The sequence below is a fragment of the Ambystoma mexicanum genome, chromosome 1q, assembly GCF_040938575.1.
Source record: "Ambystoma mexicanum isolate Mex_15411 chromosome 1q, UKY_AmexF1_1, whole genome shotgun sequence".
NCBI lineage: Eukaryota > Metazoa > Chordata > Amphibia > Caudata > Ambystomatidae > Ambystoma > Ambystoma mexicanum.
The window spans coordinates 1460349696-1460374769 of NC_090922.1; the positions used below are offsets into that span (position 1 = coordinate 1460349696).

Genomic DNA, 25074 nt, shown 5'->3' on the forward strand with positions numbered 1-25074 from the left:
AGAGCCCACAGGCAATGGAATGGTGGGGTTATCACTCATGGGCAATAAAGGTGTGTGAGCACTTACTGACACTAGGAGAGAGTGGTCAGAATGGCTAAACAATGGTGCACATGCAATGTGTAGAAATGGCAGTCTCCAGGTGTCCTGCAACCTGTAGTTAACCTCCCCCTTGTGCCCACCTGTCTTGCACCTTAACATTTTCATCTCCCCTGACCTGGAACTCACACAGAATCTGTTTCCCCTGTTGTGTACCTAGGTGTGGGCGGGCTCTGGAGGGGTAGAGCAACAGCCTTATAAGTGGACAGAGGGCCAGGGCTGAGGCTCTTTTGTAGTTGCTGTCAGTGCTGTGCTGATGGATGGTGGGGGGTAGAAGAGCTCAGAAGGCCCCTTCAACAGGTAGCCTGTCTTCTGTTCTCCATCCCTCTCCACCCAATCCGCTCTACGTTTCCACCAGTAAACGTCCTGGCCTCTCAGCCCTGCTTCCCACTTGGTGTGTCTCTGCCCTGTTTCCCCCTGCCCTCCCTCCACTCTGTGTCTGTGTGCCTGCCTCTCTCTCTGTCTCAGTGCCCGTCTCTCTCTCTCTCTCTGCGTCTCTGCCTGTCTCCCTCTCTCTCTGTCTCTCTCCCTCTCTCTCTCTGTCTGTGTGTGTGTGTCTCTCTCTCTCTCTCTCTCTCTCTCTGCATGCCTCACTCACTGGGACGCCCCTCTCACTCGCTCTCTCCCCTTTCTCGCTTTTTCCCCCTCTCAACCCTCACCGTCTCTACCAGCCCCCTCTCCCACTCCAACCCTTCCCCCTACATCCAAGGATACTCCACAGCCCCCTGGGTTCCATGCCAGTGGGTGTACCTAGGTAGTATGCCTGCCATCAATGCAACGCCTTGAGCCCGCTGCCCAGTGCAGACTATCATCTGTTTCCATTGTGCCCATCTTCCTCTGCTGGTAATAAGTCTACTTCTCCATCGCTCTAGACATTACCTTCTTTCTTAATAAGGTAACCTTCTTCAGCCACCACTCTCTTGCTTGTTGCTTCTTGCTTACCTCTCTTGACTCCTTGGTCTCGGCTCCAGCTACGATGTTCCAGAATTGCCCAGCCTGCTACATCTCCCCCAGCCGTCAGGGTCTTGCTTAATGTCTTGCTCTGTCCTTCAACTTCCCCAAATGGCCTCCCGTCTCCAGCTTCTACTCCAAACACCCACACTTCCAGACAGAGCTTGTGGGCTTTCGTAGGGCTTTGGGCCGCCTTGTAGCCTTTCCCTGGTGAAAAGGGTCTCAGGTGCATTAGCTGGGAAGAGGACTGACTCTCAGGCTCTGCTCCTGGGACAGCTTACAACCCTGATGTGAGATTTAGGACTGGCTCATCCCTCCCCTGGGCAGGACACGCTCTTCCTGCTGCACCCAGACCCTGTCTTCCAGCCGATCTATGGTTAAGGGAACTCGGGTGTCTCTCTTCAGGTAGTTGGTGTAGAGATAGGCTAGCATGACCCAGCCCTGAGGACAGGTTCCAGTTCTGATGTAGGACTTGGGGGCTGGCTAGTCCCTCCACTTGGGCAGTCCTCTTTCTGGCTGGCCCTACCCCTGCCTCCAAGTTGGATTCTCCTATCTGTCCAATGTATGAGAGTAGTAGCATTGTGTGATAGATAGCTGGCTGGCTGGATGCCGAGATTCCCACCCTAACTCGGGTATCTCTCTATTGATGGGATTTTGCACCTGCACGAGTGTGCAGGTTCTGCAGGAGAGCTGTTCCTTGATTTCCATAGGGGGCAGGAGTGTCTGTGCTGGCAATGGGACTGTCCACTGCCCTGAGATAGTGACTCTGTAGGAGTGACCAGAGGATCCTCCCCATACCATAACCTGGCCCATAACTTGGGGAAGCTGCCCAGCTCATTTGGTCCCGCTACTGGAGGTACCCGGGGTGAGACAGGGAACTTTGTGACTGTAGTTACATACTCATGCACACTTTCTCACTCTTCATTCCCTGAAAGCCTGCTCCCGTCAGATTCCACAGGCACAGCCTTTTGAATCCACTCCATATTGTGCCACACTGTGGCTTTCAGTCACAGCCATTTACAAGCATGTCAGATAGAAGAACATTGATTGGCACCTGTCTGTTGGCTTCGATGTACAATCCTAGGTTGTTGACTCGGAAGCACAGACCCTCCTTCATGATGTGGACATAGCAGCGCAGTTTCCCACCATGATATGCCTCCTGCATGTCTCCTCCATGGTCATTCCAGCACGACTTCTCTTGGGCATCCGCCAGCAGTTGGTCCACCTCAATGAAGCTACATATATCTAAAGAATACATAATAACAAGCACTATTATTTCACACCAGCTGAGCACAGGGTTCTTACTGCACACAATGCCAAGCACAAGGGTGTTCCATTAAATTAAGAATTTTAATCAATTGTGCACTGTGATGATCTCACAAAATGAGAATGATGTGAAACAGACTGATAAGTTAAGAGATTTCATTAAACAAGTACTCGCATCAGTTGCCATGGAACTTTACACCTCATCTCAAGGTTTTGGCACCACTGCTTTATCGAAAAATCATTCAGAGCATTGTCCCTGCCACTCCCAGCATATTGAGCCTTTCACTATTCTGAGCTTCTTAATGTCTTGTAGACCTTAGACTTCAAGTCCCACTGTGCAGCACATCTTGTCAGTATATTCAAGTCCTCATTGTCTATAGTACTTTGGACTTCAAGCTCCAAGATGCAACACTTCTTGGTGATATATACTGTTTCTCACTGCCTCGTAGGACTTTGAGCTTCAAGTCCCAAAATGCAATAGTTTAGTTTTCACTAGCTCAAAAGCTCTGGGGTCTTGCAAGTCAAGTTCCAGCATGCATCGCTGACGAGGTCTCCAGACAAGTCCGATCTATGAAAGTCTTGTCAAAACAGGTTCACCCCTGTTCCTCCAAAACTATCAAGGACCACATCGACTCTCTGGCTCCTGCCCTGGCTGACTTCTGCAATCACTCCTTCGCCTCAGGAGTCTTCCCATCCCCCCTTAAGCACTCCCTTGTGCACCCTCTTCTTATGAAACCCTCTTCCGACCCCTCCTGCCCGGCTAACTATCGCCCAATCTCCATCACTCCCTTCCTGGGCAAGCTCCTGGAGAAACTGGCCATCTCCCAGCTTAATCTCCATACTGAATCTGTTGGTTCTCTTCATGACCATCAGTCTGGCTTCAGAGCTGCCAGAAGCACGGAAACTGCTCTCCTGAACATCTGTGAAGACCTGCTCTCCAACCTTGATTCTAACACTCCGTGTGTTCTCATTTTGCTCGATCTCTCTTCTGCCTTTGATACGGTCAACCATGCCATCCTGCTCAACCGTCTCCGTGATAACCTGGGTATCACTGGTCAGGCTCTGGCGTGGCTGACCTCTTTCCTCTCCAATCGACCCTCCCAGGTCCAACTGGGGTTCTTCCTCTCTGACATCTTTTTCTCTACCTTTGGTGTCCCCCAGGGATCTAACCTCTCTCCCTGGCTGTTCAACCAATATCTGGCACTCCTTGCCCACCGCATCGCCGCTCTCTGCCCCAACTTTCAGTGCTATGCGGATGATACCCAGCTCATTATCAGGCTACCCTCGGCGGCCTCCTCTCCTTCCCTCATCTCCGACTGTCTGTCTGCTATCCAGGCATGGTGTGCCGCCAATGATCTCTGCCTTAATGCCAGTAAGACTGAGATTCTACTCATCGGCACACCCACTCCCTCCTTCCCTGCTGCTCTTTGGCCGGCCTCTCTTGGCCCTCTTCCTGCTCCTACCTGTAAGGCAAAAAACCTCGGAGTCATCTTTGACTCCACACTCTCCTTCTCTCCTCACATATCTGACGTCTCTAAGAAGTCACACTAGCAGCTGCACCTCCTCAGAGGTATTCTTCCTTTCCTCTCCTTCCCCCAGAAACTCACTGTCTCCATAGCCCTGGTTCTCTCTAAGATGGACTACTGTAACAGCCTCTATCTAAATCTTCCTGCATCTACTCTCCGCCCTCTGCATCTCATCCAGAATAGGACTGCAAGACTTGTCCTTGGCCTCAAGCCCAGGGACCGTATCTCTCCAGGTCTGAAATCTCTGCACTGGCTCCCTGTGGCTGCGAGGATTAAGTTCAAAACCCTCTGCATTGTCCACAAGGCCTTCTGGGGTTTGGGGCCAAAATACCTTCAACTCTCTCTTCCTAAATATCTTCCTTATCGAGCTCTTCGCTCATCCGCCTCCAACTCCCTCAGGGTCAGCCGCTTCTCCAAGCAACGAGTTGGGGGTAGATCTCTCTCCGCGGCCTCTGGAACAGCTTTCCTGCCTCCCTGAAACTTGAGGAGAACCATCTCCGGTTCCGGAAGCACCTCAAATCCTTCCTCTTTGCTTCTGCTTTCTCTCCTCCTCAACCCCTGCTAACTTCCTGTCTGAAACTGCACTGAATCTGCAACTGGGCCACTCTCACTGATCTCGGTCCCTGGCCCAGCCACTCTCCCCTTGCACTGCCTCCCTTGGCAACCACTGCACTGCGGGACTGTCTCTGTATTCCTACAGCCCCCCCCCAGCACTTGTCTGCACTTACCCTGCGCACTTGCCACAGCTGGCCCTTATTATTTATCCTGTTATTCTACTGCCTCTGTACTGCACTTTTCCCTCTCCCTTTCCCCTTGCACTTTCCCTTCCCCCTCTGCCCATGCACTTGCGCAATCTGAATGACACCTGGCCTAGTAGGATCGTTGTCTGTCTTCCCTTTGTCCCCCCCTCCCTGCCTCGTCGATCCTTGAAACACTTTTCTATAGGCGCGTTACAAATGTCTTATCATATCATAACTTCTCATTTCTCAATGGCTCTATGAACTTGGTCTACCAATCTCTCCACTCTGCATCTATACTATCACAGATTGCCTCAAGAGCACACCAACTCTGAAATAAGGTGTATATGCTTTTATTATCAGCTTAAAGGGCTTTCACATAAGAGCTGTCCCCCTCTCCCTCTAGTCTCCCCATGGGCTTTCTCTACCCTAGCCCAGCCATTTCTATTCTCCAAGACGTTCAATTGAGACTGGTAACTCCTACTTTCTAAACTGAGACTGGCTAGCAGTGAGGGCCTAACAGCAACAGCCTTTTCTTTCTGAATACCTCAGCCATGGACCGTAGCCGGGTGTTCCACAAGAACTGCAATGGTATTTGAACCAAATAGGAGTGCCTTCCAAATGCCCAAGTCTCACTGGCTCGTTCTTCCTCACCCTGGTGTCCCCTTCCTTCCCTTCTACTGTCCTAAATTATTTTCCACCCACCCTTTCCATCTACCTCTGTCCTCTGTTCCTCTGATGTAGTCCCTACACCTTATTCATAGGCCCCCTCCTTGACACTATTTTCCGCCCTCCAGCACCATCACTCTACTACTCTCCACTCCCAGCACTCTCTAGCACAGGGGTCTCCAACCTTTATGTTAGCTAGAGCTACTTGCAGTGGAATTCAGCAGTGGAGAGCTACTAGCGGGCGATATCGGGGTGGGGATATTTATAAACATCTGAATTTTTACCAATATTAATTTGGCCCAATTATTTCCTCTCTATAAACAGATGGAATAACATATGCCTTCACGATTATATTAAGAACTTCAAAAACCTCTTTGTTGCATTATTATTTATTAGTAGCTGTCTCAAAAAGACAGATATTTGTTGGACTATCACACAAATATCCTGTAATTTGTGTGCCCTTCCTTTGCGTTTTATGCAGGCTTTCTACATGCTAGGCACACTATTGTTTTCCAAATGTGCATTTCACACTTCCATAAAAAAAACAAAAGTAATTTCTAAATTGAAAAATGCTGCTTGCGTTCACTAGTTTTCGTCGAAATTTCTTTTTGTCACACACCACACATACTCTGTTATTTGTGTGCTCCGCTGTGTTTTAGCACAGGTTATATTTATAAAGATTGTATATGCTTGTCAAACTGGTTAATAACAAATAAATGCTTCTGTTGTGCTGACAGCAGTTTTTAGGAAATTAAACTGTGGGTTCATGGGTGCCAACTTTTGATTTTCACTACAGGGGCAGAAATTTCCCCACCTCCATCCTGAATATAAGCAAGCGCACACCCCAGCCCATGCCCTGGCCAAACACATTTTATAGCACTTTTTTTATGCTTCCAGTGCTATGCGGATGACACTCAGCTCATTTTCAGGCTACCCTCAGCCATCTCTTCTCCCTCCCTCATCTCTGACTGCCTGTCCGCCATCCAGGAGTGGTGTGCCGCCAATGATCTCTGCCTTAATGCCAGTAAGACTGGGATTCTCCTCATCGGCACACCCGCTCCCTCCTTTCCTGTCACTCTCTGGCCGGCCTCCCTTGGCCCTCCTCCTGCTCCCACCTGTGAGGCTAAAAACGTTGGGGTCATCTTCGACTCCACACTCTCCTTCTCTCCTCACATCTCTGACACCTCTAAGAAGTCACACTACCAGCTGCACCTCCTCAGAGACATTCTTCCTTTCCTCTCCTTCCCCCAGGAAGCTCACTGTCTCCAGAGCTCTGGTTCTTTCTAGGCTGGACTATTGCAACAGCCGCTTTCTAAATCTGCCTGCTTCTACTCTCTGCCCTCTGCAACTCATCCAGAACAGGACTGCAAGACTTGTCCTTGGCCTCAAGCCCAGGGATCGTATCTCTCCAGGACTGACATTTCTGCACTGGCTCCCAGTGGCTGCAAGGATTAAGTTCAAAACCCTCTGCATTGTCCACAAGGCCTTCTGGGGCCTCAATACCTTCAAGCTCTCTCTTCCAAAATATCCTCCTTCTCGAGCTCTGCGCTCATCCGCCTCCAACTCCCTCAGGGTCAGTCGCTTCTCCAAGCAACGAGTTGGTGTTAGACGCTTTCCTCGGCTGGGGCCTCCCTCTGGAACAGCCTCCCTGACTCCCTGAAACTTGAGGAGAATCATCTCTGGTTCCGGAAGCACCTCAAAATCTTTCTCTTTGCTTCTGCCTTTTCTCCTCCTCTCCCCTGCTGACTTCCTGGCCGATACTGAAACTGCACTGGTCACCTGCACTGGTCACCTGGCAACGCCCCCTGCTCCCAAGCCCAGCCCCCCCACCCAGTCACACACCTGCACTGCCTTCCTGGCAACCCCCCGCACTTAGGGACTGTTCTGTACCCCTACAGTTCCACCACTAGCACTTGACACCTGATGTCTGCACTACCCTTGCACTTGCTACCAGCTGGCCGGACGCTACTTATTGTTATTTACTTATTATCCCATGTACTGCACTGTCCCCTTCCCCTCGCCCCCGCACTTTCCTCCTTCCCCCTTCCCATGCTCTTGCGCAATCTGAATGACACCTGGCCTAGTAGGATAATTGTCTGTCTTCTCTCTGTTCCCCTCCCTTGCCTCGTCGCGCCTTGAAACACTTACGATATGATATGATACGGCATTTAGTTTTGAATATATAACATCTCAGCATCGGTCTGTCAACCTGCTGAGCTACCCTGGTAGGCTTCTACTGTACAACGTGTCTATGGATCGCTTAATGTACTAAAAGTGGGTGTGCCTGTGTCATGGAAGTGATTTAAAGTGGAAATGTACAGTGTGGAGTTTGGAGTGAAGCCACATGAAAGAAATTGCACAATTTTTTAAATATTATTTTGAACATTTCCAGGAGAGCGGCAGTGCTACTGAGACATATTCATTGCTTGGTCACAATGATCCTGATCCTGCTTCAGCCCCTCTGACATCTCTGGCAAACAAGAGCAGCTTGCTTAAGCAAGACAGTGTCGGGGGCGCACAAGGTCAACTCTGGTACTACAGGCGGCCTGCAGAAGCAGAACGTGATACTGACATCGGTCAGGGAGTTTACAAGCAGCTCCATGTGGCACAGCAGCCAAGCTCCCCGCCCGCAATTGGGACATCAGGGTTTCGATCCTGATCAAGGAAAATAGCCACAAAACACAGCATTGAATAATTTAACTTAAAAAAGTATTTATTTTTCAGTATTTCCAGTACGGGCGACTGAAGAGGCTCAGGTGAGCTACTAGTCGCCCGCGATCGACCGTTTGGTGACCTCTGCTCTAGCACTTTCGATGCCCACCACTCTACTACTCTGCACTCTTACTAGTGTGAGGGGTCAGAAATGAGAGGCAGACACAAAGTTGTACTATTTTCATTATCATACATCTTTATTAAAACAAAAAGGGCTGGATGAGAGCCTCTCTGTCCCTATACTGGAGAGAGTTTCTTTACCTAGGAAACTAAAACTAAAGATCAGTCTGTGTCACATTGTCCAACCTATAAATTGTCCTTGTGTCTAAAACATACTAATCTGACCCTCACACTAGAAAACAACAACTAAGCTTGAAAGGAAAATGTTTGGCAAAAAAGTGTTCACAATTAAAGCAATTAAATGAATCCAACAAAAACAGTATATTCCAAGGGGAATTCCTTGGATCCAGAGGGTGGTTCCCTTCCCCTGGATATTTAGGTAAGATGGCAAAATGTGTCTCTTTCAAACAACAGGTCCTTGAAGATGTTAAATGTGTTTCTCTCAAAGAACAGTTTCTTTGTACTGAATTCACAAACAAAAAGGATCTTATTTAAACGAGAACTTCCACACTAGCATTCCTTGCTACAGCTTTAATGGATCTCCTGGTATACTTTCCTGCAAGTAATCCCCTTATGGGCTCTTCAGATCCCTGGCGTACTCTCCTGCCAGGTATCTTTCCCGCGTTGTCTTATAACTTCCATATACTTTGGGTGGAGGGCCTGGTATACTCCCCTGCCAGGAAATCCATCCTAGGGTCTCGCAAATCACCTTAAATGTTCTCTGCTTGATGTACTCCTTTCACCAGGGCTACTTTGTTTTCACGGCCTTTAGTATGGCACAGCTGCATTACTTTACTGTGTGTCTACTTTATTTGCTTGAGGTATTACTTGTTCCAACTTTCCCCACATTGACATCTCATACATGGGGACTTGTTAAAGATATGTCTTTGTGCTCTATTTGGTCGGTATTCCAATTTTCTGGTACGCCCCAAGGTCCCCAGTGGCTGTAGGCAGACCCACTGGTATCTTGCAGCATTCCCGACCCATGGCAGGTCGCTGCAATGAAGCCCTCTCTCTGGAACGGCCTCCTTCGCACTGCAGACCTTCCTTCAGCATTCCCAGCAGCTCTGAGTTCGCGGCTGGCTTCTCTGACTTCTCTTCTCGGCAAGCTCATATCTCCGGTAGCTCTGCTACTGCTCAAGGTATTCCAACGGTCCTCCAATGGTGACCGCAGCATCTCTCCTGGCCTCTCTCCACTAAATCCCCCCATGCTCCGCTCCACTGTCTTTCCGCTGACTGGTGTGACGATCCCTCAGATGGCGTCACTTCTCCCCAGGGGAGAATCCCTTTCCATGAGGCTAGGAGGTGAGGCTGCTAACCAATAGTCTCCCGAGGGGGGTAACATGCTGGAAGATCTCATGGGGAGGGACTCCTCTGCTGGGGACGCTACTGGGAAGCACAGTCCCTTTAAAACTCAACCCGGTAGGCTGATGGTAGGACCTGAACCTTATGAGTCTAAACCCATGTCTAAAACCATGTTTTACTGTGAACCATCGAACTACCCTGCTGGTTTAGGTACTGAGATGAAGAAGATCCCGTGAGCGCTACAAGTGAGCGGGGAAAAAACACCAGATCAGCTGCAGTCAATGGAATGGACATTACATCAGGACGGACCCTACTATATCAGGGCGTCAGAAACAAATGAAGGCGGAAGGGTACCGGGACGGATACCGATGAGAGAACCAGAGACCACAGTCGAGGTGGAGAGAGAAGGCAAGAATCAGAAAGAGCCCAAAGTCGAGAGAACACCTGAAGGCAGGCCCGAGAGACGTGGAGGGTGAGGTTCAAGGGAATGTATGAGGACGTCTCGCAGGCAGACAGTGTGTTGGCCGTGGACAAAGCAGGAACGAAGAAGAAAATAGGCATCCTGCATGGAGGCAGAATGTCAAACACTATACAAATGAAAGCTGGGGGCCGGTGGGTGAGAGGCAAGCCAACCAGGAGAAGTGGCAGAATACCCAAGTGGGCCAGAAGTACATTGTTCGTAAGATGTGGGGAAATCGTCATACCAGTCGATTGAGAGTGGGCCCTACAGAAAGATGGAGATTTGGTCGTGTTGGTGTGATCTGTAGTGGGTGAATCGGGCGGTCCAACAACTGTGCCGAAACCGCTAACCCAATCCAACCTGAACATTATCCAGAGAGGTGGTGGCTAGACATTCTCTATTTATTTTAATTTAATTTGTACATTTGGGGGCATCTAGGTGCTAGTTACACAGAACGGACAAAGGAAGTAGTACAGTGATGATTAGGAACCAGTGGGTTTTCGGGCACTTTCTGGTGATCTGGTGCAAAGGTTCAGCCCGCAGGTGGGGGTAGGGAGGGGGAATTGTTCCACAGGGTGGCAGTCCAGACTGGGAAACTAGCTCCTCCAGCTTTTTTGCAGTTATGTCTCTGGGTCTCCAGGCAATGTTTGTAGGCAAAGCATTGTGGCTTGTGGGGGCTTGTCTTTTGATTTTCTGGATGAGGTATGTTGGCGCGTGGCTGGCTAGGCATTGGTGGGTGATAGAGTTTCTTTCTTCTTTGGGATTTCTCTCCAGCCCTGAAATCTCTCTGAGTAGATGGGTACAGAATGCAGGGCCAAGGAACAAAAGGAGGAGGAGGAGGAGGAGGCTGAGCTGAGAACATGTCAAAAAATGCAGACATGTTAGTTTCAGAGTAAAAGAAAGTAAAGACCAATGTAAGTTTGAAACATAACATTTAGGAACATGGTAAGAAATCAACCTAAAGAGTGTGATGAATCCACTGGACTCATCAATGATTCCCCTGCAGTGACCTTCTCCCATGTGGCCAGGGGATAGCAGACGCTAACTGATCCTGACCCTGGAGGTGGCTCTATGAGGGAGGATCACATGGGAGGAGACAACTGCCAGGGGGGGGGAAGGGAGTGTCGACTCTGTTGGATGAGACGCAGTATTCCCCCCTTTAACCTGATGAAGACCCTATAATACTCAAATCCTTAATGGTTTGTTGTCACTTTATGGTAAAAGTCAGAAAACCTTTCCAAGCCCCTCATTTCTGAGGCAGTAGGACAGAGGATCGTGCTGGAAAAAGCAGTGAGCTAGAGAATGTTTAAATTCTTGAAGCAGCTCATGAACGTGAAGCACACGTACCGGCGTAGCGAGAAAGGAGGAGATGCGCAGCAGGCCCACCTGAATGACCATGGAAGCACTGGGAGCCGCAGCAGAGCTCCTGGAGGTACGGATGTGGCGAGAAGCAGCGTTCTCTGGTCCAGGTCACAAAGGAAAGCCAGCGAGTGATCGTGGAGCTGCAGGAAATGCTGCGGGGAGGGGGCGTCTGCATTGTGTAAGAAGCCGACCCAGCAAGGAAGCTTCATCACAAAGGCACGACAAGAGTCAGAGATACTGTGAGAGACCGATGAGTTTGCACAGAGTCAAGAAGCAGCGTTCTGTAGTCCAGGTCACAGAGGAAAGCCGCAGAGTGATCACGGAACTGCAGGAAAGGCTGGGGGAGCGTCTTCACAGTGTAAGAAGCCAACCCAGAGAGGAAGCTTAATCGCAAAGGCACAACAAGAGTCATACGCTGTGAAAGACCGGTGAGTCTGCCCAGAGTCACTGGGGAGCCCGGGGCGTATCGAAGTGCCTGTAAACCAAAAGTATGAATGGTATGAAATTGCGAAATACGGTCAATACTCAAAAGATGTTGAATGCAGACAAACCCCAGTACGGTTTCTAATATCCAAGAAGCAGAATATTTGAATGCCGACGAGATAAAATGCAGCTACAAACCACAGCCAAGTACAGGTGCATGAGATGCCAATGTGGGAGGATACTAAAACAAGTGTGACCATAGGCATATATATTGAGCACCTCAAGATAAATGCTACCATCATATAGTGAAAAGAACAGTGAAACAAATAAGAAGTCCTGGCAGACAACAATACCAGGCACCTAAAGTTGTATAAAGTGTCTGACATTGTGGGAAGATACCTGCAGGGGTGTATACCAGGGGATCAGAGAAGCCCACAAAAGTAGCTCTGGCATGCAAGAATACCAGGCACCTGAAGATGTACAAATGTTCTGACATTGTGGGAAGATAACTGCAGGGGTGTATACCAGGGGATCGGAGAAGTCCACAAAATAAGCTCTGGCATGCAAGAAATACCAGGGACCTGAAATTGTACAAAGTTTCTGACATTGTGGGAAGATACCTGGCAGGGAGGTATACCAGGGGATCCGAGATGCCCATGAAAGAAGTACTGGCAGGCAAGAATACCAGGCACCTGAAGTTGTGCAAACATTCAGACATTGTGGGAAGATACCCGTCAGGTGAGTATACCAGGCGAACTGAAAAGCCCACAGAAGGATTCCTGGCAGGGGAGTATGCCAGGCAATCCGCAAAAGTTACCAGAAGATCTAAAGAAAGACAGTCATGGGATTGTTATTTGAACAAGTTAAAGAAAGGCTGTTATGGAATGTATTGTTTGAACAAGAACTTTGTGAGTCCAGTGTAAAGGGTATTGTACGACTTGACCGACTATAAAATTCTGACCCCAACAAAAAACCAAAACAAACACCACGAAAAGTTTGGACTACCAAAAGTCTGAACTTTTTTCGTGGTGTGTGTTTAGGTGTTTCGGTGGGGTCAGACTTGGGGCTGGGGGGGAATTCCCTCGCAACACCCTGCACACTACAGTGAGTGCGGGTTGCAGGGGACAACCCCCCAGACCCTGCCAAATGAAGAAAAAAGAAAAAAAAAAAGCCGGGCGCTGCGGGGGTGACCCCCGCAGCACACCTGATAAAAAAAATGGGGTCTGCAGCGATTTCTCTCGCAACACCCCACTCACTATACTTTACAGCATAGTGAGCGGGGTTGCGGGGGAAACCCCTGCAACTTCCGAAAAAAAAGAAAAAAAGAAAAGGACCCTGCAGCGCCAGTTCCCGATCACCAAAGTGAAAGGGAACTGGCCCCGTAGGGATACAGCTTGAAGGAAAGGTAAGTAGGATTTGGTTATGTTGGGGGTGTGGGTGCGGGTGTGTCATGAGTGTTGTGGGTGGGGGTGTGGGTTTGTAGGGGTTTTAAATGAGTGTTCGCATGAGAAATGTACGAACATTTTGTGGTTCGCACATTTCTCATGCAAATTTTGCATCACTGACTTTTCTGCGACGGAAAAATCACGCAGATCCGTGTAAAGACACAAAAAGAACTGTTGCATAAAGAGACACCTTTGTCGTCCTTGGGGAAGGGATTCAACCTCTGGATCTAAGGGTCTTTTCTTGGAAACTATATCTGATGGAGTCATCCTTATATCTTTTGATTGTTGTTTTGTTTCTAGTGTGAGGCTTCGCTTAAAATGTTTGGATAACAGGATGGTTTTTAAGTTATCGACTACTTGACACAGACAGATCTTTAGTTTAAGTTTTAAGGAAGGGAAATTCCTCTGCAGAATAGAGCTAGAGAAAAGTTTTTCCAACCCATTTCTGTTTAATACAATGTCTGAATTTGAAAATAGCGTAACCTTGCCTCTGCCTCTCATTCCCGACTCGTCACAAGAGCCAGAACTACCCAATCTGGTTTTGGCAGCATACTGTAGGTTTTTAAGCTACTGTGAGAAACCTGAAGGTGTCTGACCCGCTAGTCCCCGGGGATCTGTCATCCAGGTGACCAGCACATGCCCATCGCTATTGGATTCAGTTCCTGGGGGTGGACCATCACCAGGATTAGGGGTCTTTGGGGAGTGGAAGGGGGACACCGAAGGGTGAGACGCAATATCCCCTTTCCTGTAACACCTTTTCCTCATCCTACCCGGTAGGATTCCTGGAAGCTCAGCACCCCCTTTCCTGACACAAACACTTTCTCATCAGCTCATTGTGAGCGACAGCAGACTAACACCAGAGCCGTACACCTGATATGTCTCAGCACCCTGGTCAGGAAAGGTCAGGCAATTACAATCATTACACACACATGATTCCCATCACACATCCCCACACGGATAAAAGGCAGAGTACGAAAGCACACACTGAGCGTGGAAAAGCACACGAGGAAGCAGCAGCTCCAAGGTGGCAATTTAACACGAGGTGAAAGGCGGCGAGACCAGAGAGGGTTTCAAGGAGGGAAATACCCTTGACCTCTACAAACCGTTACTTTTAAGAGCCTTGGAAAGTGAGAAGCCTAAGACCAGGAACTGAAACTGAACAAGCCTACCCTGTGCATCAAAAGTATATGGGGCGCTCTTGTGTCAATAACCCAGGCCGGGAGGAGCGATTGCTGCTGTGGTACTGCCCTTGGCTCCGGCAAGAAACCCATGCAAATAGAAACAGCAGAGCCGGTGAGTCGGAGAAACAGCTAGGAAATCAGCTTGTGTTTGAACCAAGGTTGCAAACGGCAACATTTTATGAAGAAATCCACAAAGGAAGGTATTTGAAGTGCATGTGATGAGAGGCGAGAACAAGTGGAAACTAAAGAAGTGAATGTACTTGGAAAAAGCCAAATCAGATACTGTGTACAGAGTGGTCTGGCGCTACATGGGTGCTCATTCGAAGGTCTCTGTTAGGTATCCAACTGAATGCTAACTTCATTGTAAGAAAAGAACTTTGTATCAAAGTGGTCCTGCGACGGGTCAAGCTAAACCCTGTGCACATTCGAAAGTCTTTGATAAATGTAAGGTGAACTGCAATTGGTCCGAGCCCAGCTGAGGGAGACTAACTGAATGTGAAGGTGAAAAAGGGATCTGAGCCCAGCTGAGGGGGGTCTGGGGTGAGCAGTGAGTCACCTGAGAAGGAATAAATAGATCTGAGATCAGCTAAGGGGGATCCGGGGTGAACCGTGAGTCACCCGAGAATGAATAAAGGGACCTGAGCTCGGCTGAGGGGGGCCCGGGGTGACCCGTGAGTCGCCCGAGAAGTAATAAAGGGATCTGAGCCCAGCTGAGGGGGATCCGGGCAGAGACACCTCAAATCATATAATTCTAAGAAGAAAATAACTATTTATTTTGTTTGTCCATCAGGCCCTTCCGAATCAAGAAACTTTGATGGAAAAGAAACTTGAGCACAGAAGGCTCTGATGCTGGGATTGGAACTGTGTCCTTGTGTCAAGAAAGCCAGAGTGTGGGCTTGGCTCGAGTAAACCTCCTTGCCCCATGCTGAAAATGTGGGGAAGGGAGGCCAACGGTCCGCACATCCTGACATCATTTTGTGTACACTTCTTTCTTTTTCATGAACATTACCCCACACTATTTGTAAAGTAGCGGTAAGGATTGTCAATAGTTTTCTTTTAGTATAGGCCCTTTTTCTTTTGACAAGACTCTACTAGGACTGCATTATTATTATTTGATGGTTGTAGCTTGCTCCCATCTGCAGATTTAGGTTTAGATAGGCGTTTTTCAAACCCCTTGTGAAAGTTCAATAAACACCCTTGAACTGTGGTCCACTTGTGTCCATCTTACTACGATACTATGCCTTCCTTACACTACCGACTAGAAATGCACAGCTACCAAGATAAATGGAGGATAATGACTAAAGGGGAGAGGCATAGACTGCTCACTACAGATGGAATATTTAACATAATGAAACTCTTTCACTTGAGAATTGTTTTAGAAGCTAATGGTTCAACAATCAAACCCTCAGAATGGGAAATCTTTCTGAACTGGTTTGCAGAGACGTCATGAAGATTAGGAGATTCAGGTTTAAGAAGCATAAAAGAAACAAAAATGAATTTATATAACAAATTAGAAAAAGAACAACAATTGGAGAAGGAATAGACTGAAGGGGAGAGAAATCCCAAGTCTACTCCTGCAACTAATATGTCCACAGCGGACTGATACTAATAAAATGGAAGAAATTGATGAGGCTGGGACAGGATATTATGATATGATAGGTTATTTATAACGTGCTTAATACCCAGGGGTTTCTTTTTATTATTGATTCTTATGAAGTGTAGGGACAAACTTTTCAGCCCAAGTAGTGTGACCAGCACAAACAATGCAACCACAACGCCAACAAGTACCCACCCAAAGCACAACGAACACCCCAACCCGAAGCTCTGGATAATTAGACAGAAAGTGCACCCCCCCTCCCATACCCATGCAGGTGTGATTTACAACATATCAACCACATCTTATGAGCTGCACAGAGACAGTTACCAGGAGTATTTGCTGATTTATTGGATTTATTTTGTCATATATATAGCACACATAACCCAGAGGCATCTAGGCGTTTTTTTGCTCATGAAGATGGTTACAGTGGTTGCTTGGAGGTTACAGTCATTACATAATTACGTCGCAAGGTAATTTTACGTTGGTTACAGGTCACATGCAGCAGTAGTAAGTTACAGACACAACATAAATCAGTAGCTTAACTAAAAGATGGCAGAGGATACAAACAGGATTGCATAAGTAACAGCTGTTGGCTACCTACGATACAATCAGCCTTATGTTAGTTGTGATTTTGGGCAAAAAGCCAAGTTTTGAGGCGTTTGCGGAAGGACCATAGTGATGGGTCTGTCCCTCAAGTCCAGGGGCATGGAATTCCAATGTTTGTCTGCAATCACCAGGAAGTTAGAGCCTGCCCGCTTTTTGTCACCTCAACCTGGGGACGGCGACAAGGCCAGTGTATGTTGAACAGGTGAGTCTAGTGGACTGGGTTTTCGATATTTGACTTACGAAGTATGCTGGGACGCTATTGGAGAGGCATTTGTGCGTCAGTGAAAAGGTTTTGAATTTTTTGAACTATTTGTAACTTGTTGATTTTTCAGGCGTTGGATCCTGCAAAGAGGGAGTTACAGTAATCGATCCTTGATAGAATAAATGCTCTGGAAAGGGTGATGCAATTATCTGTGGATAAAAAGTGTCTGCTGGCTCTGATCAATTTGGAAGTGTAGGTTGCTGAGGAGGCTATGATGTTTACTTGCCTTGTTAAGGAGAGTGAATAGTCAATATATACACCTACGTTTTTTACCTCCTTTGCTATAGGAATGATGTTGCCGACAATGTTGAAAGATTTGTAAAGTTGGGGCAGATTATTCAGTTTAGATTGACTGCCGATGATGAGTAGTACAGTTTTATCATCGTTGAGACAGAGCTCATGTTGCGCCATCCAGGCTTGAATGGTGAGGTAGATTTTATTCAGTAGGCTAGAATCTGTGTCATAAGTTCCGGTGATTGGTAAGAGTATTTGGGTGTCATCTGCGTAGTTAGTATACGTGACACCAAGTTTGTCTAGGAGGTCAAATAGTGGCTTGGTAAACACGTTATACAGAGTTGGCGAGACACATGAGCCTTGGGGCACTCCGCAGGAGACTGGGGCCGGTACGGCTGATGCCGAGGTGGAGAAAACTCTTGTTGTACGGTTAGAGAGGAATACTTCAATCCACTCTATAGCCTTGGCCAAAAAGTGAGCAGCTAGGGTGAGGTGTTGACATAATATATTATGGTTAACTCGGTCGAACACTGCAGATAGGTTGAGTAGAAAGAGCATCGCTAAGTCCCCTTTGTCTTTTATTTGGTCCATTTGGATTTTTAAGTCTAAAAGAGCTGTTTCAGTTCCATGGCCAAGGCGGAAGCCTGACTGCCAGAGGCCTAGGAGAGTGTTGGATTCTAGGAATTTTTGTATCTGTAAGTAGGCTATGCTGTCGAGTAGTTTGCGGAGGAATGGAACAGCGGTGATAGGCTGGTAGTTAGTGGAGCAATTAGGGCCCAGAGTCGTTTTTTGAGCAATGGGACTACACAGTTTTCTTTCAGGTTATCTGGCATTTTACTAGAGGTGAAGGAATTATTGATCAAGGTTGTGATGAAGGGTGCAAGCTCATTGATGCAGTCTTTAATTAGGGTGGCAGGGCAGATGTCACCTTGGCATCTTGAGGGCTTCAATCCCTTAATGATTTTAATGGTTTTGGTGATTGAGACAGAGGTGAATTCAAATATAAGGGCGGTAGATGAGGGCACAGTTGGTTTGTTGGGTGGTAGGGTGTCTCGGGTGAATTTGGATTTTTTAGTTTAGATTTTGTTTTGGAAAAGGGTGATTTTGTAAGAAAGGGATTTTTGGATGTTTGTGCTCCAGGGCTGATCCTTGATACAGTGGTCAGGTATTGGTCCGGGTGATTCAAGCTCCCGAAGTATGAGCTCCCTTGTGCCTGAGTGAGCATTTCCAATTCTCTGGTTGCATGAATCGCCCTTTGCTTTGATAGTGGCTTTCTTGTATTACGTAGTTAGGGTATTGAAATGTGACTTGTTTGCAGCGGAATGTGTCTTTTTAAACGCGCACTCACTCGTTCTTTTTGCCGAGTGCAAGGTTTTTAGGCTTGCGGTGAAGCGTTAGCCTGAGCTATAGGTTTCACTTTGCGTTGTCCAGAGGAGCAACTTTGTTGATGGCAGATAGGACGGTTTGGTTGTAGATGGTCACCATGGAGGTAGGGTCGGATTCAGTGAGTGGAAGGCTAGTAATCGGTAGTAGCAAAGGGAGCATATTGTCAGGATTGATGTTCCGATGGTTTCTTGATGGCGTTGCCGAGGTAAGTTGGGGCGGTCTATCGGGCTTGGTTATTACGGAGACAGAGAATAGAATGACATTATGGTCAGCCCATGGGCAGGAGTTATTGGCTAGTATATTGGTGACGCAGTTGATGTCTGCTAGCCAGACCTCCTTTGTTGTGCGTTGGGTGATTAATGCGATGAGTGAAGCCTTGAGCTTTGATCGTATTGGCAAGAAGGCACCCTTGGGTGCCTGCTGGGTCATTAAGGCCTAAATTGAAGTCCCCCAGAATTACTATTTTGGACAACGGTTTGGTATTATTTGCCAGGAGGGAAGCAATATCGTCTTCGAATGAGGACAGAGGGCCTGGTGGTCTATAGACAAGATGGAGGGTTAGGGTACAGGTGGCAGAGAGTGAGATTTTAAGTGAGATCACTTCTGCTGAGGGGAAGGTGAGATTGGTGGATTCTCTTAGACTAATATTTATAACGATGAGTGCCACTCCACTTTCTTTGGAGATTGTTCTATCTTTGCTGAAGATGCAATACCCTTCAAGGTGTAAGCGACTTCAATTCAACACCACAGCTAAGTCAATGCCTTGTCTGGGATGCTGATGGAAGCCCTTATTGATGTATTTTTTATGTCCCGTTCATTTACTCTGGATGACAACCCTTATATAACACCCCTCTCTCAGAATCCCCCCGACCCCGCTGAGCCAAGGAGTAGGTTTGTTTTGCAAATTTAAAAGGTTTATTTGAAAATTAAACAATATATATCTATCACACTTTTATAGTAAATTAATATTTGATATCACACTTGAGAATATGATGTTGATCAACAATGGATAATGTTATAGTGGTACACTCTTTTTAATGGCTTAGAAGTTGATATAGAGAGGATAAAGTAGCTGAGAATGCTTTTATGGCTTCAAGGACAATGCAATGATGAATGAAAATGCAGTACAGAAAATAAACTTGATATGACTTCAACAAAAGACAATGTTTTCACTTTTCTTTGATAATTCACTCCCCCCCCCTCTATGCAAGGTAAAGAGATGGGAGGAAAGCACACAGTTCTCAGGAATGCAATCAAATATAATTCAGTTCCCCCCTAGCAAGCTTAGAGGAAAACAGGTAGGAGTTTTAAACACAGGGAAAGTCCTTTTATGTGGTTGCAATTAAGTGAAAAATATGCTAAAAAGGCTTTTAATTCCCTATAGAGGTTCAGGGTGGGTGACAGCTACTTAAATTAATTCAGGATCACTTTAGCAACGCTCTATGAATGATTGTCAGGTTGCACATGAATTTCAGCAAGGAAAGCAAGGACAAATATTTTTACACGTGGCTGAAATTAAGCAAAATGTCAAATCGCGGCAAATTTAGTCGCGTGCGTCGAGCGCTATAGAGTAGGAGTCGATTCTAGGCTCGTTGGAAAGCTTAGAACCTTAGCTTTAAGATGACAGTTAAAACTCGCTCCTCGTTCCGGAGATACGGCTGATTTAGTAAAGGTAGTTTTTCAGATTTGAAATTTTAAAGCTCAGAATGACAGATGACAGTTTTCAGTTTTCAAAATGACAGAATGACACGATTCTAGGGGGCAGTTCTAATAGGCTAAAATAGTTTGGATTAGATTATTTTAAACTAAGAGATTGGTTTTGGCACAGTCCTGACTGGGTACTCACACTATAATTTAGACAGGAATGCGGCTTCGTCACCGATCGGGTCAGGATTGGCTGGACTTCTGCTAGCAGTTCTTCAGAGCGATCTGGTCTCTGGTTCTCTCTGGTTCCGGATACAGCACTGCTTTCTGGATACTGCTACAGGTTCTTGCAAATGTTCTTGGCAAAGAATTCAAACAGCTCGCCCGGCTGTTGAATAGTTTGGTTGGTTTTGGTTGGTTTTGAGGCCTGCTGAAGAGGATTCAGCTTGTGGATTCAGGCCTCTCTGCTACAAATTCTGGAGTTAATTTCTGGTCTCTGGAGATTGATGGATTTGAAGTCTGGATCTCTGGAGATTGATGGATTTGAAGTCTGGATCTCTGGATGTGAAGTCTGAAGTCTCCCGGCAAAGCGTCCCACAAGAAAGTGGAAAGTGAATGTCTCTACCTGGGTTTCAATGTTCCTTTTATGTGTTTTGAAAATGGGTGTGTGCCTGGGCCTAGCTAAGCCTGCCCCTCTCACTTATCATTGGCCAAGCTTTCCTCTCTCCCATGATTGGGGGAAAGAAATGGAGTGTCAGTGATGCTGTAGGTTTTATGGTCAGAGGAACCTCCCCTTGTCAAATTGCACACAAATCTATTTCTGACCCAAATACATATGTATCTATGTACCATTTTTCTAATATTATAGGTCCAGTTAACATATTTTCTGTAGCACCAAACCATCCGATCCCTGTCTTTGTACGATGTCGTGTCCACTTATGACAGAATTCTCCCCTTTTCATCCAGATAACGACCTCTAAACCTTTCCAGATTTTACACAAATGTGCACCAGGGATATGGGTTTCAGATGATAAAGTGTCAGATTTTTAACATGCATACATTTGGAGTAACAACCTTTTTTTCCGCTACTATCCCCACGAACATACCACAAGGTCCTGACACCTCTTAAAATGTGCACAGAAAAATCACAAAAATGATTATGTTATTTATATAATTTTGACAAGTCCGCACTGTGAATTATCCATCTTTTTAAAATCATGCTCTGGCCCCAAAGGGGTGTGGTTTTCCAAAGCACATGGTGGGATTTCCCGTTTATCCACTTCCCCCAAGCTCAGCTGGCTCTCACAGGCACTGCCCCTCCCAGTTTCTCCAAAGAGGAAGCCATTTTACGACCCCCCCAATATAACATTTGCCTGAGCCAGTGACAGTGCTTGGTTTAGTTTCCTGTAGTCCCCAGGTATCACTCCCCTAATTCAATCAGAGAGGTGTCACCTCCTTTTGGTGGGGGCAGCAGGATGCAGCCAGGCCTGGGAAGAGTTGTTGAGCCAGTTCAACTCCTGTCGGGGGTAGTTGTCAGGCAGAATTCAGCTAAATGTCACTTTAGTTCCCAGTTTTCTACATTCAAATCCAACTTACAATTTTTGCACATGCAGCTAGAACACTGATTCTAAGTTCAAAACGATGACATTTAAACTATTGCAACCTATGTGGCACTCACAAGTAGGTCACTCATTTATTCTAAACATTTCGATTTTAGTGGCTTTAAACCCAAATTCACTTAAGCTGCTGACATCCCCAGCTATTTTTTATATATACATTAAATAATTACTTCCTTCAAGTCATTTCAGAATATAGTTTTACATTGTATCCACCTCTTAGCAAGTCTTTCCTTGGCCAGGTTTGGGTTCATTTGTTCAGTTTTACACAAAAGTCTGGTGGTTTTAAAACGCCAGCTTTCTGATAGTGGTGAGCACCAGTATTGCATCCATTTTGACATTAAGAAAATGAATTCCCCACAGTTCTGGGTTGCTTTTGGCAATCAGCATTGCCATTCCAATGGTTTCAGGCAACTGTGTGTGTAGCCCAATGGTGGTTTTAGGCAGTGCCCTCCTGTGCTCACAACATAGGCAAAAATGGGCGGCAGCCTATTCTTCATGTTTTCCCTGTGCACTCTCTGGGGGGTTCTGGCCATCATGATGTTTTTAATTCCAGTAATGCACAGTTTTATGGTAGGGCTTGGATGCATGGGTAAAAACATCCCACAAAGGATAGCCATAGAAAAGTGCACAGCCGTCTGCTGGGTGCAGCCAGGTTTCAGTGATGGCGAGGATGTCTAGGTTATTAGTCTTAATAAGGTCTGCGATGTCCAGAGCAAGTGCTAGGAGGGATCTGGCATTGATGAGGTCTCCCTTAATGTGTGTTGTGATGTTTGTGTCGGCAATGTCCGCAGTGTTTGTTTTCAGAGAGTTAGGCTTCTCTTTATTATGCGAGGATGGGCCTGGAGGGGTTACAGCATTCCAAGATGAGCTAATGCGCGTGGGTGCGTGTTGATGAAAGGAGGTGGTGGTGCATGTCTGCATTCTGTTGTGCATTTATTGGTGGATGAATGTGTGCGAGAAGCTAGGCGTTTGTTTCTGTGGTCAATATGGCATGGGATCGAGCGGGAAGGGATGCGAGGCGGTGGAGATTTATTCCAAAGCTCTCGATGGTCTGGGGTACAAGAATATATGAAGGGGTGCACCCCCGGCAGGAAGCAGGTAGATGGGATGTTGTGTGAGTTGGGAAGCATGCTTGCCATTTGCAATCAGTGTGGGCTAGTGCAGGTTTCGTCTGTCCGCCTATTAGGATTTGAGACTTGCAGTATTGCAGTGTGGGCGTCATGGGGGGATCCGTGCTGGACATTGTAGATAGTCTGTTATCACAATCCGAGTCACCCCTAGATTTGAGTGTAAACCTAGACCTGTGATATGCTAAAATAACACACATAGCTATAAATACCACATGGTTAAAAGTGTGAGCCCTTGGCATATAATGCAGTGAAAAACACATCTAGATCTGAGAGCTCGCAGTAAAGAATACATAGAGAATACATCTAGGTTTGAATGTAAACCTACGCCTGTGATATGCTAAGATATCGCCCATTGATATGTAGCAGATATAATTGGTACATCACACAAGAACATAAGGCATAGGCGTGTAGGGCAATGTAAATCGCATCTAAGTTTGAATCCATGCAATAAAGAACACATTAAAAAACAAACTAGGCTCAAAATGCATATGGTATCCGTGGAGATGAGCTTAGGTTAAGCAGGGAGTTGGCCGACCGTGTTCGGTATTCAAACAGAGTCAGGTGAGTATGGGGATGCCCTTGTGCACCTCTGTGTCCATCTGATGGAGCTGGCAATGTGGTTCATGACCTGTGGACTCCTGAGGATTTGAGGACGTTGTGTAAACAATATCCAAATGTTAGAAAGGAACACAGGAAGTTCACTGACTGAGGAATTGCAAAGAGTGATCCAGTGTTCTAATCCTTCATGGGCTGTGTAAGGGTGCAGAAGACAGACTATGACACAGAGGGGTCATTGTGGTGGGTGTAAACTTTTGTTCAAGTGAGAAAATGCCCTGCCTGAACCAAAATTACTAATGTTGCAGTCAAAATGTAAAAATCAAGAGTCCACAGTTCTATGTCAGAATCCTAGTCCTCACATTCTATGCTAAACTAAAATAAGGATATCTCCCTAGTCGAAATCAATGACTCCCTTCCCCTGGACAAAAAGGCAGTTCTTGGTTTTGAAAGTTCTCAAAGTACAATCTCAACTGCTGGGGGAATATCTAGCTTCCCCAGCCTTCCCCAGGCTTATGATACAATCCATCAACTGCTGGGGCAATGTCTAGCTTCCCCAGCCTTCCCCAGGCTTATGATACAATCCATCAGCTGCTGGGGGAATGTCTAGCTTCCCCAGCCTTCCCCAGGCTTATGATACAATCCATCAACTGCTGGGGGAATGTCTAGCTTCCCCAGCCTTCCCCAGGCTTATGATACAATCCATCAACTGCTGGGGGAATGTCTAGCTTGCCCAGCCTTCCCCAGGTTTATGATACAATCCATCAACTGCTGGGGGAATGTCTCCCTTCCCCAACCTTCCCCAGGTTTATGATACAATCCATCAACTGCTGGGGGAATGTCTCGCTTCCCCAGCCTTCCACAGGCTTATGATACAATCCATCAACTGCTGGGGGAATGTCTAGCTTCTCCAGCCTTCCCCAGGCTTATGATACAATCCATCAATTGCTGGGGGAATGTCTAGCTCCCCCAGCCTTCCCCAGGCTTATGATACAATCCATCAACTGCTGGGGCAATGTCTCCCTTCCCCAATTGGCCTGTCACAGACTTCTCTTTTTCTCGGGGTACCAGACCCTGGTTGGCAGACCTGGTTTCCTTCTCCCAGGTACTGTGACAAAAAGGCATGGTTTGGACGCACCTTCAAACTGTGGTGGGTCCCTGGCCCTGGTTGACAGACCTGCTTCCCTTCTACCAGGCACTGCGAGGAAGAAGAGTGGCTTGGATGTCTCTTCAAACTATGGTGTGTCCCTGTTCCTGTTTGGCAGACCTTGTTTCCATCTACCAGACACTAAGTCTCAAGCACAGTCTTGGTTTACTTGCCTGCCAAGTTCTGTCTTCATATGTATTATACACCGTTCTCTTCACAGTTTCTCTATCTCACATGCAGACTTGGTATACTCCCCTGGCGAGTACTGCATTCACAGGAATTACTCTCACAGTTTTCTTCACCTCCTCCTCTCTTATTTGACAGCCTTGGGACGCCTACCCTCCAAGTGCTGTCACGAAGAAGATTAGGTATCTTTGTTTCGCTTTGTTATATTGTCTTGATAATGCTTCTCTCAATGTCCCATAGGGGTTTTAATCTCTTTCCCCCATATTCCTTGCACTGTTGACTTTAGGGTTCCTTGTACCCTCTGGGGTCATAGGATCAGCCATATCATCTCACAGGATCAGCCACCCAAATAACTTCAGGGTCTTGGCTGCATCCCTCCGGTTGGTTGCAGGTTTCCCCATGGCTCTCATTGGCTTGCCAGTGCTCTGGGGCTCATCTCAGTTGCCGCAGCGGCT

General features: G+C 46.9%; 1 protein-coding gene across 1 annotated transcript in view; it reads right to left on the minus strand.

Annotated features, from left to right (window-relative positions):
* Positions 1 to 25074, minus strand: part of EIF2B3 (eukaryotic translation initiation factor 2B subunit gamma) — a 1062507-nt gene that overhangs the window by 162295 nt on the left and 875138 nt on the right. Inside the window, exon 8 of the mRNA XM_069642355.1 lies at positions 2102 to 2292. Coding sequence (XP_069498456.1) covers positions 2102 to 2292 — 191 coding nt within the window. The remainder of the gene's footprint in view (positions 1 to 2101; positions 2293 to 25074) is intronic.